This window comes from Myodes glareolus, chromosome 7, assembly GCF_982192425.1.
Source record: "Myodes glareolus chromosome 7, mMyoGla1.1, whole genome shotgun sequence".
NCBI lineage: Eukaryota > Metazoa > Chordata > Mammalia > Rodentia > Cricetidae > Myodes > Myodes glareolus.
This window is the reverse complement of record NC_142032.1, coordinates 16,431,246-16,448,174: the sequence shown is the minus strand read 5'-3', so window position 1 is coordinate 16,448,174 and position 16,929 is coordinate 16,431,246. Positions and strand designations below refer to the sequence as shown.

The 16,929-nt window shown below is 40.8% G+C and overlaps 1 protein-coding gene across 17 annotated transcripts in view; it reads left to right on the top strand.

Moving 5' to 3' along the window:
* Nucleotides 1-16,929, top strand: part of Btrc (beta-transducin repeat containing E3 ubiquitin protein ligase) — a 185,612-nt gene that overhangs the window by 153,965 nt on the left and 14,718 nt on the right. For all 17 annotated transcript variants that reach the window (XM_085693996.2, XM_085693990.2, XM_048439124.3 and 14 more), the window contains 5 exons: nucleotides 5,857-6,088; nucleotides 10,296-10,482; nucleotides 15,041-15,137; nucleotides 15,777-15,914; nucleotides 16,330-16,448. In XM_085693996.2, the coding sequence (XP_085550122.1) occupies nucleotides 5,857-6,088; nucleotides 10,296-10,482; nucleotides 15,041-15,137; nucleotides 15,777-15,914; nucleotides 16,330-16,448 (773 nt within the window). The remainder of the gene's footprint in view (nucleotides 1-5,856; nucleotides 6,089-10,295; nucleotides 10,483-15,040; nucleotides 15,138-15,776; nucleotides 15,915-16,329; nucleotides 16,449-16,929) is intronic.

Here is a 16,929-nt window from a genome sequence, read left to right as displayed (position 1 = left end):
CATTCACTGGCTAGTATTGGGTATAATGGTACACCCTTATAATCCTAGCATTGGAAAGGCTAAGACGGGAGCATCGTGAGTACAAGACCAATGTGAGCTACACAGTGAGATCAGGTGAAGGAAGAAGGGGAGACGAATCATCTGCATATGAATTTCTTTTGGTTGATTGGTGCACATTTTCCCCTCATGTCAAAGCCACACTATTTTGGTTACTGTCGCATATGTTTTAAAATTCAGTAGTCTTGAACCAGAAAGATGATTCACTTGGTAAAATCACTTGCTTTACAAACCTGAGTTTGCTCATCAGAACCTACAGTGGAAGGAGAGAACCAACTCTTGAAAATGTCCTCCACACTCACACCTGTGCATGCATGCATGCATGCACGCACACACACACACACACACACACACACACGGGTTGTGGGTAATAAGAAGTAGAATAAAATTCTGCAGTCTTGAGCCCTCCGTCTTTTAATTTAGGTCCCTTTGCATCTCTATACAAATTAGTAGAGTCTTTATAATTTGCCTGCTGAGGTTTTGATTGATATATATTCACCCTATAGATCAATCTAAAAAGAATAAACAATATTGAGTCCAGTTTATGAGTGTAATATATCTCTCTATTTATATTAAAAATGTTCCCACTGGGCATACTGGTGCACTACCTTTAATGCCAGCTTTCAGGAGGCAGGAGCAGGCTTATCTCTGTAAGTTAGAGGACAGCCTCGTCTTCATAGTGAATTTCAAGATAGCCAGTGCTGCATAGTAAAACCCTGTTTATAAACAAGCAAACAAATAAGTAAATTAATATTCCCTCAGCGAGGTTTTTAGTTTACGGGTATTAAATATTTTTTATTAAATCAGTTTTTTTTCCTAAATGTGTGGGACTTTCTCATTTTTTAAAATTTCTTTTTATGTTGTGATAAGTTACATAAGTAGATTATTTCCAAAAACCTATTTTAGCTGGGTATAGTGGCATAATTATAATCCTAACAGTCTGGAGGCTGAAGCAGAAGGAGTGCCACAGATTTGAAACTAGCCTGGGCTTCATAAGACCCTGTCCCAACAGTGAAATGAAAGCAGTGGTTCCTCTTAGGATGGAAGCGGCTAAGATGGGACACATGGAGCTGGTGATGCTGTGCTCATCTCCTCCTGGTCTGTCTGCTGGCATCTGGGACAGTCACTGTTCTGTGCACTTCATGTTACATTTTACCCCCTTGTGTATATTAACCTTGCTAAAACTAAACTAAGAAAGAAAGATGTATTTTCAAAAGTGTGGCGGCGGGGGGGGGGGGAGCTCTAGCTGTGTTTTGTTACAAGATTTGATTTGGGGCTGAGCATGTAGCCTCAGTAGTAGAGTGCTCACCCAAGCCTGTGTGGAGGCACTTGATTTGATCCTCAGCAAGGGTACAGGGAGGGCTATTAAATATCTCCCTAAGTGTGATTCATAACAAGCTTGTTACAGCTTTTTCCCTTCACAGAATTCCAATGAATTTGTTTCTTTTACTCCCGTTTTACAAGTGAGGGGAACAGGCACAGAAGAGGAAAGTAGCAGGTCTTACAATTCCAGGATCACAGTTCTAAAACAGTATAGCGTGTGGTTATGGTTAGAATGGTACCATTTGAAGTGCCAGTGGATCTGAGGTACATGTCTTCTTAAGGAAACCTTCTCGTGAAGGGTGACGACTACAAAGTAAGAACTGCCCACGTCTCCCAGAGCAGGCGGTCAGTATGTGAGTGTTTGCCTCACTCCGCATTTCTAGTAACCAAATGTTTTAAGACCCACTTAGGATCTGATCACTGAAAGCATAAGAAAGCCTTGACTCCAACAGGAAAGTTACCAAGTTCCCTCGGTCCTGATGGATGCTGCAACATGCATGACTCCCTGTGGTTCTGAATATGCCTGGTCTGTGCAGAGCAGAAACAGCCGTTTCATCAGCTTGATGTCTCTATGTTACTTGAACTTTTGAGCTTTAGCCAGAAGACAGCTCTAACCCCCAACTCAGTTCTTTTGTTGGGGTATGGGGAGATGGAGGAAGAGTAACTTTGTTTAGTTTGTTGGTTTGTTTGTTTTTTGAGATACAATCCCATGTAGTCCAGGTTGGCCTCAAAATTGCTATGCAAATGACATGACCATAAACTTCTGTTCTCTTGGGCCACAGGACCTTGTCCATACTAAGAAAGCACTGTGCCCCAAGTGCTCTGGGCTACCTCCCCATGCCATTTCTACCTTTTATGACAAAGTTAATGATATGGTGGGGTTTGGTTATAGAGAATGAGAAGTGACTTTTTGGTTAAACTTGTAAGCCCACCTGTTTGCTAGCACTCTAAATCTTACCCTTCTTTTGGTGAGTTTCCCTTTGCTGAGTTGCGAACAGCCTACATGGAAAGTAGCCTGAACTCCCCATGGTCAATGCCCAGCAGGTTCTTCTTCATTGTTTCTACTCTGTGTGGGAACAATGGCATCTATGCTAGAAAACTCCAGCTCTGCACACCAGGCTTGCTGCTCATAGCTGCCAGCTCTTTCATTGTGGGCAGGTGCTCTCATGCCATTCCTGAAAATCCACTAATAGTAGCTGACCAGGTTCCATCTGTGAAATGTTTGAGAAGATAAGACAGGCCCCTGCCTTAACGGCAGAAGTAGAGTATCCAAGGATGGAGCAGTGTTATGCCACATTCAGCATCTATAAGCATGATAAATTCTATAGCAACATGGGTCTCCGTGCCTCATTAGGATGGCCTCAGGCAAATACGTCTATTGTCCATCGAATTACTTTGAAAGGTATTCAGTTGTACTCATTTGTATCATCCTATATAAAAGCTACTTTTTTTGAGAGCAACTGTTTCTGTTGATTTCTGAATCTTTCCCCACTGTTCTGCAGCTTCAGACTTGGGTGTGAACCTCATCTTGTTTTCTCCTGTCCACATCCAGGGTTAGTGCTCTGCCCTCAAAATACAATGAAAACTAATTATTTCTCTCCACTTCTACAGCCAACACTGTAGTCTAAAGATGCCTTCTCTTCCGTGAATCATTAAAGTAGCTTCTAAGGTGGCCTACTGTTGTCCATTTTTGACCTCCTGTTGGAGGAAGGAGGCCACTTGTACTTCCCAGCCGCCCGGCTAGCTTACACCCAAAATAATCACGTAGAAACTGTATTAATTAAATCACTGCTTGGCTCATTAGCTCTAGCTTCTTATTGGCTAACTCTTACATATTAATTTAACCTATCTCCATTAATCTGCATATCACTACAAGGTCATGGCCTACCAGCAAAGTTTCAGCATGTCTATCTCCAGCAGCGAGTCCATGGCGTCTCTGACTTCGCCCTTCTTTCTCCCAACATTCAGTTTCATCTTCCCCGCCTACCTAAGTTCTGCCCTATCAACAGGCCAATGCAGTTTCTTTATTCATTAATGGTAATCACAGCACACAGAGGAGACTTCCACATCAGCCTCCTAGGGCATGCTTCACCCAGTCAGGATCCTTGTACGTGTGTGTCACCCTCATACCTCTGAGTGCTTGTCCCTGTGGTCTTTCATCCTCCATTTCTGTCTAAGCATGGTGGCTCAGACTCTAAGGAGTGAGTGAAAGTTCCCTGGGCTAGCACCTTGGATAGTGGCTCCACACCCTGTTATCAGAGACTAAGTTGGTGGGAAGAGTCACCTTCCTGTAAGAGAAGGTGGAGTTGGTAAGAATACATGTGGAGGTCAGTGATCAGACTGCTTCCCCAACGATCCCAGACCCTGTGCTCTCAAAATTTTCACCACCTAGGTTACTCTTTCCCCATGTAACAGGATGTTAAGTTCAACTCTCACCCCATTAGGAAAGCTGTCTGTGACCAGGTAGAGTTAAGTAATTACATTTTTTTTAAGTTGCTGCATAACATCATGGACTTGGCAAGTTCCGATGCACCTCTCTGTTAGCTCCTAGTTCTAGAGCTAGGAAGTCTGATTCAGCATGATTGTATTCTCTGTTCAAGGCTGAAATCAGTGTGTTGACCAAGTTCCTACCTAGAAGCTCCTGGGGAAATCCTCACACCTTATTCCCAGTGACAGACCAGTCCTTGCTGTCACAGTAAAGCTGGAGTCATGATTTCTTCACTGCTTGTCAGTGGAGGCTGTTCTTAGCACTTTGTGTCTGAGCATATTCTCCATACCGCTCCACCTTCTGGGTCAGAAAGTTAAAATTCTCTAAAGACCTCATGTAATTAGGTAGTATTTATTGGGGAAAAAATGTATAATTTTTATGTGGCCAACTTGAGGCTTGTTAAGTAACACAAGCTGACCTTGAACTTGCAATCCTGCCTGAGATTCCTGAGTGTTTTCCATTTAGTAATCTCTTTTAAGTTCAGTGATTGTGTTCTTATTTTAGGCATAACGGCACCTATAATAGTGTTTGATCTAAGGGAAGGTATGTGTATAATTCTTTTTTAAGACCAGGTCTGAACCGAGCAATGGTGGCACACGCCTTTAATCCCAGCACTCAGGAGGCAGAGACAGGCAGATCTCTGTGAGTTCGAGGCCAGCCTGGTCTACAGAGTGAGTTCCAGGATAGGCTCCAAAGCTACAGAGAAACCCTGTCTTGAAAATGTGGACCTGATGTGGACCTGACTGGCCTAGAACTCATCACTATGTAGACAGTATGGTCTCAAACATAGAGATCTGCAGCATATGCATTCCCTGTGATGGGGCTCTTCATGGAGCAGTCAGAGAAATTTGACTGCATGATAACATACTTCCCCTTCCTGCTCTTTTTTACAATTTTATTTTTGCATTTATTTATTGATATGTGTGCACATGCACAGACATTCCACAGAGTATGTGTGGAAGTCAAGACAGCTTGTAGTAGTTGGTTCACTCCCTTCACCATGTGGGTTCCAGGTCATCAGCCATGATGGCAAGTACCTTTTAACTACTAAGCCATTTCTCCATTAATCCAGAAATTATTTTATTCTGCTTTTCTTGGCAGCATTACTTACATCATAAGTGATAATGTGCCTCTTACACTAGAGTATATGTTCCTGATGATTCTCTGCTGGTTTTGTGCATTATTGTATTCCTAGCATCTAGAATAGTATTAGATTTATTGTAGATACTCAGTACATACTTAATAAATGACTTAGTTATTAAAACAATAGCATTTAACGCCAGGCGATGTTGGCCCACGCCTTCAATCCCAGCACTCGGGAGGCAGAGGCAGGCTGATCTCTGTGAGTTCGAGGCCAGCCTGGTCTACAAGAGCTAGTTTCAGGACAGTTCCCAAAGCTACAGAGAAACCCTGTCTCAAAAAAGAAAAAAAAAAACTATACCGTTTATTTTTGATAACCATGAAGGTGGGATTTTTGGAAAGAAAAGGTTAACTTTAGCATATGAATTATTAGACTTTATCTGCAAAGATACTATGAGAACTGTAAGTATTCATTGGTCTTTCTTTGCATGGAAGATTTCTTATTTGACTATTAAAAAGTAAGTGTGAAAAAGTAATTATCTAAATGTCCGGTACCGTTTGCATACAAGAAAGAGCAGATTAACTTTCTTGCTTGCTAGTAATAATTATGCACTTCTGACTTTCAGTTCCATCTGTGAATTGCCATAGATTAAGAACTTTTAGATGTCTGTGAACTTTTAGAAATGAATACTTGGCCTTCCTGCAGTATGCCTGATATTCCACCTTACTCTGGTATTTATAAGGCTTTCCACATAATTATTGTTCACAAATATCAATTACTGTAAATCCAACAAGAATAAGTCACTTGTAAAGATACAAGTTAGCATACCAGACTAGAAAATTAGACTGTTGCCTTCATTTTCAATGCTTACTGTTACATGTTTCTTTTACACCCTTCCTTTCTATAGACAAAACTTGCCAATGGCACTTCCAGTATGATTGTGCCCAAGCAGCGGAAGCTCTCAGCAAGCTATGAGAAGGAAAAGGAACTGTGTGTCAAGTATTTTGAGCAGTGGTCAGAGTCTGATCAAGTGGAATTTGTAGAGCACCTTATATCCCAAATGTGTCATTACCAGCATGGGCACATCAACTCCTATCTAAAACCTATGCTGCAGAGGGATTTCATAACTGCTCTGCCAGGTATGTGTGTGTTTCCTTGTAAAGTCTTAGTTAATTTGCTACAGTAGTAATGGAACTGAATCTTCAGCCTTACCCCACCTCCCTCTTAGAGAGAGAGGGAGAGAGAAAGGGTTTCACTCCATAATCCCAAGCTAGCCTCAGGTTCACTGTATAGCCAAAATAGACTTCAAACTCTATTCAAACTCACTGCAGTTCTTCTGCCTCAGCATTGAACGTTCTGGGATTTCAAGTCTTTTAACACTCTTGGCTACATTTCTCTTTTTAAAATTTTATTTGGTTTTATAGTTACATGCCAAGTCACTAAATACACCTTCTTAATCTAATACAAGAAAAAACACTGGGCATGGTAGCACTCACCTTTAATCCCAGCACTTGGGAGGCAGAGGCAGGTGGAGCTCTGTGAGTTTGAAGCCAGCCTGGTCTACAGAGTGAATTCCAGGACAGCCAGAACTATACAGAGAAATCCTGTCTCAAAAAAAAAAAAAAAAGAAAGAAAGAAAAATAAAAAAGAAAAACCAAAGTACAAAAACTAAATTCCATTTTACTTTGTTTTGTGTCCTTCTGTTCAGCCGTTTTTAATTGTTGGTTTAATCTATATGCAGTTCCAAATCTGGTTTTTTTCCCCTTAAGTGTTACCTGAGGTATGACTTTTATAATGTGTTTCATTTTCAATTTCTTTCACATTCTTAGATTTTAATTTATGGGAATTTTAGCAACAAAAATGTATGTTTGCTAGTTTGCTTGTTTACTTGAGAACAGAGTATCTCTGCCTAGTTCAGGCTGGCTAAAAACCTGCAATCCTCCTGCATCAGCTTCTACTACAGCCCATGACAGAATACTGAAGTTATAGGAATTTTTTTATTTTTTTTTTAGTATTTTTGAAAGAATGATAAATCAATTATTTGATGTGTGTCACACATAAGAGAGAGATACTTGAGAGGATGCCATAATTTTTCTGCAGATCAAACCAGGATCTTGTTCATAGAGGGCAAACACATTGCTACTGACTTGCACCCCCAGTGGGGCGGGGAGGGGGTGTTGGTGGGAAATGAACACTGAATCTTGTGCATACTAGATAAGTACTCTATCACTAAGTAACATCTCCAGAGTGTCCCAACCCCATCTTGAATGGTGATCTAGAACACTACAAAGCATAGGAATATGAAGTTCTTATATGGGCTACAAATTTATTAGGGAAGTAGTTACACACTTGGTGTTAACTAAACTGTCAGGTCTTGTTTGGGGGTGCTTTTTTATTTTGACTGCATTTGATGGTTATGAAATAGAGAAAATACAAAGAAAAAAGACTGGAAAGATAGCTCAACCAGTAAAGTATGTGCAGGCGTGAGGACATGATTTCAATCCTCAGCTGGAAGAAGGGAGTGCATTTGTATTCCCAGCTCTGGGTTGGCAGATGTAGAGAGATCCCTGAGGCTCACTGGCCTCCATGCACACATATGTGAACAGATATACATGCAAAGCCAAAAATATAATTGCCCAGAACTCTACCACACAGAGAGCCCTTTGTTTGTTTGTAAATTACATACATATTATAAAATTCTGATCATGTGTTTATTTCCCAATAGAACTGGGGGAGGGGTCTATCTTTTAAAGCTTAATATATTCTCCTAGTATACTTTTATTAAATAAGTTAAGGTGTTTTTTCTTTTCTCCCCCCCCCCCCCCCCCCCGCACCCGAAGCAGGGTTTCTCTGAGTAGTTTTGGAGCCTGTCCTGGAACTCGTTCTGTAGACCAGTCTGGCCTCAAACTCACCGAGATCCACCTGCCTCTGCCTCCTGAGTGCTGAAATTAAAGATGGACACTACCACCACCCGGCTCTATAGTACTTTTTGCAGTGGTCTGACATTATTTAATCCCTTCATTAGTCATTTTTTCCCATAAATTGTACCATGGTGGACATTCTTATGCCCTCAAAGTAGAACTGCTGTGTTAAAGAATATGAGGTGTTTGGTGTGGTTTGATTTTTTTGTTTATTTGTTTTGGCTTGGTTGTTTGGGGGTTTTTGTTGTTGCTGTTTGTTTTATGGTTGTCTTGGAAATTGAATCCAGTGCCTCACACATGCCAGCAAACTCTCGACCACTAACCTTTACCTGCTGCCTTAAAGCATGAACTTTTTGAAGGCTTTCTCCTCCTCCTCCTTTGAGGCAAGCCTTACTGTGTAACTCAGACTGGCCTTGAACTTTCACTATTCCTCCTGCTTCACTCTCCTAGGAGTTTTTAAAAGGCTTTTGGTACATGTTGGCAAGTCCTCCTCCAAGAATAATGTACTATTTAGTAGCCTTTTCAGGACTACGTACTATTACCTTGCTTAATCCTTGCCAGCTGTTGTTAAAATTTTGTTTTTCTGAACCTAAATTACCTTTTAAAATTAAAGAAATGCTTATTTGTATATTACATGTAGCCACTTTAAAACAAATTGTATATCTATCCTTTGCTAAATAAAATAGATGTTTGCCCCTTATAACATCTGGACTTTTTTTCTAGCCATAGGCAAACAGTTTTCTTTGTAAAAACAATCTGAGTGTACTTACTGCCGTGTTCTTCCCAATCGTTGAGACATGCTACTGTCTTAAGCTTAGACACTAAGAATTGAACTGGAGTCGATTGGACTAGTGCATTATGCCTAATACTGATCCCTAGTGTGTATCTGCTGACCAGGCTGTCCAATATTAAATCATGTCCAGTGCTTAACAGCCATTTAAATTTCTAAACCTACGCCATCTGGCTGCATTTAGTAAACCAAACTACTTCAAAAATTGCCTATAATCCATTAATGTAATGGTTTTGTTTGGAGTGTTAGGTGAAATTACTTTCAACGACTTATTACTCTGGTACATTGTAAAAGATCAGGAGCAATTTGATGGCAGCCATTAAAAATGTAAGAATGCCTTTTGGAAACTTGTGATGTTGTAGAAACTTTGAATATAAAGATTCAGCAAACGTATCATCATTGTATTTTGTATGAAAAACTATTTATTATATCTTTAATTGGCTTATAGTCATATTCCTTTAATAAGAATTAGGTGATGGATGCCTCCATCTGCTTATGCTTAAATATGAGCATGTGATGCCAGCAAACAAGATCCATCTAAAGCTTTCTCCCCAAGTCTGCTGGAAATGTGACGGATATCCATACAGCTTTTATAATTAGAATAATGTTTAATAAGCATATTTGGATTGTTGCTAATGGCATCCAAGTGTGTCTCCATATGATTCAGGGGAAACACGCGTGCGTGCTGTCAGTCCTCAGTTCATGCCTGCAGAAGACAGACTGACTCCTTCCCACCTTTTGAGCCTTCAGAAAACCTCAAAGATTAATACTTTTGAATGTTTTTGTCTGACCTGTGAGCTTAGAACAGCTATGGCAGGAAATGTTATAGGGTGGTCATCCTGCTTGACAGGCTCTTTTCCGCTGAGACTTTGATACATATGTGGGTGGTAAGAAAGCTTTAATTGGGGAGCACACTAATTTCCATCAATCAGTTTGCCATGATTTCTTCCTAATGCTTCCCAAGTTATCTATTGGTAAGATTTTTTTTTTCATTTTTGGTCAGCTGTCACTTGGGTTTTATAGCAATAAAATAGTTGGGTGGGGTTTTTTTTGCATATGCAGTGTAGCTCATCTTTGAACTTTAATATCCTTATGTGTCCTCTCAGGATGTTCCTGTGGCCGTGTCTACTTCCCTCATTCCCTACCCCAGCAGTCCGGTGTGCTGCCTCTCCCCAGTACATATGAGGGCATTTCTTTCATTGGATAGCTTTGGAACTGCAGCAGCAATAGAAGCAGAATGAGGAATGGACCTAATATCAAGATTTCGGAGGGTCTGAATCCCAGAGTTTGAGATGCCATCTGTAGAACATCCCCTAGTGTTGAAATCCATATAGATAGATGTGAACAGTTTTCTGGACTCCTTTTTATTTTTAATGTCTTGGGTTTTGCTGGTTGTTAGCTTTAACTTCCTTATCTAACAGAAAATGGAAAATACTGTTCTTTTCTGTAACCTTATGGAAAAATTATTGACACTCATTTTACCCAAGTCTCTACTTGAGAAAGAAACTGGCCCACACTAGGAACAGTGGCATGCCTTCCTCACACAGCATGTGCTGTTCTTTTAAAGGGCTTTCTGTGAAAAATTGCTCAGCACCCCCTCTGTTCTTTTTCTGTGCTTCCTTCCCCCCTCCAAAGCGCGGGGTCTGGACCATATTGCTGAGAACATTCTGTCATACTTGGACGCCAAATCACTGTGTGCTGCTGAGCTTGTGTGCAAGGAGTGGTACCGCGTGACATCAGACGGCATGCTGTGGAAGAAGCTCATCGAGAGAATGGTCAGGACAGACTCTCTGTGGAGAGGCCTGGCAGAGCGCAGAGGGTGGTGAGCCTTTCCCTTCCTCCTACTGCAGCGTTCCCACTCGGAGTGTTGGAAGTCAGTGAGGCCACTTCACGTCATTGATACTTATTATGCTGATTTATAGCTAAAAATATGAGAGAATTGTTGTTCGTGTACTCAACAGTTTTTTTCTGACCATCATTAAATGACATATTTTGTTAATGCTGCTTTGCAAAAGAAAACTGATCACCTCCTGATTAAATAAAGCATTCTGTTCTCTAGACAGAAATTGGGACTCTGTGGAAAGGCCAAAGGGCAATTGTTAAGGCAGATAGGATAGCTTTGAATCAGGTAGAAAGTATCCACTCCTGCTTCTTCCTCTTCCGGGGAAAACAGAATTATTCTTCCATAGTAGACTTCCTCTATTTAGTTCCCACTTCCAGTGTCTCATTACCTTATAATCAAAAATTAATTTTTATGCCCAAGTTAAATAAAACTATAGCTACCAGAAAGAAAAAAATAAAATTTAGTATAAATCATTGTTTCTTCTTAAAACTTGTATATTTCTTTAGATTTGTGTGTTTAATTATGACTGGCCTTACGTAGTCAGCAGCCTGAATGACTTCATCAGTGGTGGTGTTCTCTGTGGCACTATTTCATTAAAACTTCTTGAAGATATTTTCCTTTTTAGAGTTTTGCCTCAGAATGTGTCCCTAGAATGTCACTATAAGACTGTCAGGTATGAATAAGTCATTAAGTAAGTTATTAAGTATGTTTGGTTTAAAAATGATAATCGACATGTGTGTCCCATGATTGTCTTTGAAATTAGCTGGGGAGGTCTTTTTTGCTTATAGTCATGTACAACCTCCAATAGGATTGCTAAAGGAAAGACGGGTGTGGTAGTAGAAGGAAGGAGGCTGGCAAGTGTGGAACCCCTAACTCTGTAGCACTACCCTGTGTCAAACAAGTTTAAAACTGGTCAAGGGCCGCAGGTTCCCACATTGTATATACAAGGCTTTGGGTTCAGTTCTCAGCACTACAAAGAAAAAACAAATCTTCATGTAGCTGGGTGGGCCTGGTGGTCCATACCTATAATCCCAGCAAGGAAGGAAGTTGAGGCAGGAAAGAGACAGAAAAATAATCACAGATCAACTTTCCTTAGAATTTTCATAAAATTACGCTGATTCTCTTGCTTTTGTATCCTTGAGATCCATGGGTTCATGAATATGTTGACCTCTGAGTGGTACGGCAAGTGTTTCAGAGGTTTCTGTCATTTGAGCTAATTAGGAAAACTTAAAAACCTTTACTCTTAAATCTCAGGTCAGGGATCCAAATGCTATCAATCTTCTTGCTATATGACTATAAGCCAGAACTTATTGGGGTTTTTTCCTCTTGTTTTCCTCTCAGGTGTTTTTCCTATCCTTCCTTACAATGTAAAAAAGTAGAGATTGCCTTTACTTACTGACTTTATACTCTGATAGTTAGCATGCATGGTGTTCAGAGTCCATCAGCTTTAGAAATGGAGCACACAGTTGCTTACTTGTGGAAATTTTAGGGTGTCTGAGAAGATTTCTGTATCCCTCAGGAAAGCAAAAAAAAACTCTCCTCCTGATTCAGGCCTTAAATAACAGTTTTTAAAACTCACTTCTTAGCTAAAAAGATTTCATGCACCATTAAAATACACTTGTTTCCATCTGTACTGTAAATGACAGTAGCCTTCTTCATAAACAGTAGCGTGTTCTGAAGGCAGGGAGAACAAGGAGTGGGGCTTCTGAGGTGTATAAATGCAAACGCAAAAGCAGTTAGTCCTAAAAGTGAGGTCTTTTATGTTGCTTATAAAGACAAAAAACATCATTGAAAAGATAGAATTTTAGCCTTTTTTTTTTAATTAAATAGTTTTTGTGGTACCTGGAAACAAACTGAGGGTTTTATACATGTTAGGCAAGTATTCTACCCCTAAGTTAAATCCCAGTCCACATTTTAGCCTTGTAAAGGAGCCCTTGAAGAGCAGTGTCTCCATGCAGTTAGTGCCGCTGTTTCCCTCTTAGCCTCAGAGCCTCCCTCACACACAGATCCCCTTGTCTTTGATCACATTGATAGAATTTGATATAACTTGTTATAGTCCCATGACGTGGCAAACACAAATACTTGTGTGACCTGTGAATGCCTGTTTAGTGTCTTTGGGTGACAGTTATGATATCTCCCTTTTTATTTATTGTGTTTGTGTTTGGTGGTCGTGGTGTTGAGGCCTCAGCCTTCTGAGTTCCGGGATTACAAGAATATGCCAAATTCTCCCTTCTTCAGAAGAAATAATTTATGAACAATTTCTCATTCCCTTCCTTCCGTTCTTTCCTTTTTTTAAGATACTTCTTTATAGCCCTGGCTGTCCTGGAACTCACTCTGTAGACCAGGCTGACCTCAAACTCACAAAGACACCTGAGTGCTAGGATTAAAGCCCAGCTCATTATCTGTTTTTGAAGTTATTGTTACCAAGCCCTCTGTGTTAAAGCCTTTTCATGTTGTTCCTTTCCCCTACAAGTATCTTTGAAAGTGCCTCCAATTTCTTTTCAAAAGTACACAAATAAATATGGTCTTCCTAGAATGATTGAATCACCAAGATTTAACTTCCACTTTGCTGTTATATTTCATGCCTAGATAGATTTGACAGTTTGCCCCTAGGACATGAACTTTGCAGTTTTCTCTCTTAAATAACACTAAGTAATGCTCTCTGCTCAGTAATGGTAACTCTTAAAAGTATGATAAAGGACCACTGGGGAAAAGTCCATTTTCTTAATCAGAAGATCACATTTTATGATAACATTCTAAATTTAATATTTCACATTTATCATGCTTTCACATTCTCACAGGTACCAGACAATTTGCATAGAAGTGGTCCCTGTTGTCAAAGAACATACACCTTTAAAGATTTTAACTTAAAATAGATACAGACTGAGAAGCCAGTTCTCAATATCTAGCCACTTCTTTGTAGCATCTTTGATTGGAGAAATTAATATACGTTTGTAAAGACATGGTAAAGACAGTGGGATAGAAAACGAGATTAGAGGTTCATTTGAATCCAGTTTCCTGAGGATATATAATGTATTCAAATACATTGAATGTGAAGAAAATCCTGGATTACCTCATAGGAACGACAAAGACTCAAAGGAAGACAAGAATCTTAGGAATGGTGGGCACTGAAAAAACAACAATTAAAAATCTCATCTGCATCCAAGTGTTTACATAATCAAACTGTTCAGAGAAGGGTGCCACTAATCCAGAATTATTTCTCAAAGTAGCTTACTCACCCTTTATATTGGTGTATCAGATTCCACTGTTCTTTTCACTTCTCCATTACAGATTTTCTTTTCTGTATTAAGATAGACAGCAGACCCAGCTGCCTTCCTGATAGGAGATTTTCTCAACTAATTTTCAAGGTGTCTAATAGGGAAAGGGCAGGGGAGAAGCTCTCCTGAAGACATGAAACAATTAATTATATTGTAATGGTGCTATAGAGGCACAAGTGGATGACTGGCCCAGAGAAAAAACATGATTTCTCTGGTGCCAGGATTACACTCAGAGGCATTTCTGCCTATCTCCACTTTGCAAGGCACGGTGCCAGTGAGAACAGCAGTTAGCACACCCATAGTGGGCTTTACTAGCTTCCACACCGTGTTTGGTGGGTTCTTAACTTCAGGATGAGGAATTAAATTTTTTTGCTCAGCAGGAAGTGATTGCTGTTTACCTTTTTTGGGGGGTGAGGGGATGGGGAGCACTCTAACTTGCGATGTGAGTGTTTGGAGATACGCTGTTAAAAGGAAAGAGATGCTAGCAAATGCTGCTTGCTGGAGTCGAGGAAATCAGGAACTACGTCTGCGTGTGCACAGAAACACATCTGTGAAAGCTAGCCTCCTACCTCACACATGATAGCGTGGCGTGCTGAGCATGTCTCCTCACCTCTTTCCTGCCTGCTTCTGGGCACTCGTGCAGTCCCTTTGTTTGTTCTATGAAGTGAGGACTGCCACATGGTCAGGAATAGCCCCAGTGACTGAGCTAGCATACCCACCCTGTGTAATAAATAACTAAAGGCTTGGGCTCCATAGCAGAAACATGGCTGTTACCCAGCATGCTAGGCTTCCTCTGACACTGGCACAGCTTGGCTCAGGGGCCTGAGGTAGAGTGGCAAACGACTTACCTAGCAATGTGCACACAGCTTAGGACTCCAGCCCCAGAGCCAAGGGAAAAAAAGTAATAGTGATGATTATTAACTAGAAGAATTACCATTGTTATCAAATGATAAAATCAGTAAATGTACAGAAGCCTAATCAACCAGTAGATGAGTATACGTTTATCCAAGTATACGTTTATCAGCATCCCAAAGGGGTTGGTGCTCTGATGTTCTGTACTGGAATTAATGTTGATCAGGCTCCTTAGATACCAGGAGATTAACACTTTGGACATGGGACTCCTAAAATCGCCTTACCATCGTGCCTTGCCGGCTAGTTAATTGCTATTATGTGGAATAGTAACTGAAACACTTTGAAGAACTACAAAGCTTCTTCTAAATTGATTTAAGATCTTCATTGGTAAATATTTGTTTTTTTAGGGGACAGTACCTATTCAAAAACAAACCTCCTGATGAGAATGCTCCTCCCAACTCCTTTTATAGAGCACTTTATCCTAAAATTATACAAGATATTGAGGTAAGAATTGATGTATTTCTGGATATATGCTGAGTGCTGGGGATCACTAGTATGCTTAGCTTACAAGCATTGTTACAGAAAACCCATTAAGGTATTCGGTGTGGGTTAAAAATCAGTGTCTTTTCCCAATGAATAAGGTTGGTAAAGTACAGAAGACTCCCAGTCGATTTTGGCGTAGCTTTAAAACCTTTGTTTACCGACAGATAGAGTGCAAAAGGGGATTACCACCTTCCTAAACACCAGGGAGACCTAGAACTCAAGCTGACGAACCTCCTTGAAAAGTTATCAGTAGGCGTGGATGCTCATATCTAAGAGGAGCAGTGCGCATGCGCGTTACACAGCTTCTCTACGTTTGTACCCCAGAGCTGTGGCTCGCCCCTTCCTCGTGCTGCGGCCCTTTACAGCAGTTTCTTATGCTGTGTGACCCCCAGACACAAAATTATTCTCATTGTTATTTCACAACTGTAATTTTACTATTGTTATGAATTGTAGTGTAAATACTCGTGTTTTCCAGTGGTCTTAGGCACCCCCTGTGAAATGGTAGTGTGAGTCACACCCCACATGTTGACACCAACTGCCATAGAGCCATTGGTTTGAGTTCTTTCCTAATTAGCTGCTTCTTCAAATTCTCCTTTTCAGACAATAGAATCAAACTGGAGATGTGGACGCCATAGTTTACAGAGAATCCACTGCCGCAGTGAAACAAGCAAAGGAGTTTACTGTTTACAATATGATGACCAGAAAATAGTAAGCGGCCTTCGAGACAACACGATCAAGGTGAGGTCTCTTCAGCTGAGGAGCATAGCTGTGGGAGTAAGGGTGACTGTGTTCATAAAGCAATCTAAAGCATGAGTCTTAGGTGTTATTTCTAGGAAGTGAGAATTTTAGATTGGTTCTAGTACCAAAACCAATTTCCTTAAAGGGCAAGTGTCTGCTTCTCCCCAGAGAATCATACAAATGGATAGTTCCAGGGTTGAACTCCCTTCTAGAAGTGCGCTGACGGAAGCTGTTGTTATTCTGGCCTTCCTAATTATAGGCTACTCTTCCGCCTTGATGAAGGGATAACGTTAGCATTAGACTGAAGTCAGCACATGCAGGTGTCGGCTCTGCCTTGCCGTCTGGGGGTCATACATGTACAGAGCAACAAGTCTCCACAGCACCCCATTGTGACAGTGATCCTTTGCCCTCCTAGATCTGGGATAAAAGCACATTGGAATGCAAGCGAATTCTCACAGGCCACACAGGCTCCGTCCTGTGTCTCCAGTATGATGAGAGAGTGATCATAACTGGATCATCGGATTCCACTGTCAGGTAGGAAATTTCAGGCTCTAAAACACTCCACTTTCTGTCGCAGTAATTCCCTTTTCTTTAAAAGTTTTTATTTAATGTGAATAAATATGTATGTCTGTGTAAAGGTGTCAGGTCTTAGAGTTAGCTTATGGTCGGTCACTTATCACTCTAGAGCTAGATGCTTGATTTTAGAACCTTTGGGTAGATTTCTACTTTGGCATGTTTAAGAAGCTACACACAGGTTTTAATTTAGAGAAGCACCTGGCATAGGAACTTTCCCTCTCTTTATGGGAAAGCACCTCACGGGAGCGCAGGAAGGAAACGAAGCCTCCTTTTGGGTGATTGTAACAGTGCAGGCGTGTATGAGCCCTTCAAGTGTATACCGGTAAGCAGGGCTTGTTCCTTGCCAGCCCCTCCCCTGCCGTCCCCACAGTGTTTAATTGCAAGTTTCACTCGGGGAGGGGTTCTCAATTTCCAGAGGCACTGGTGATTTGATGACACA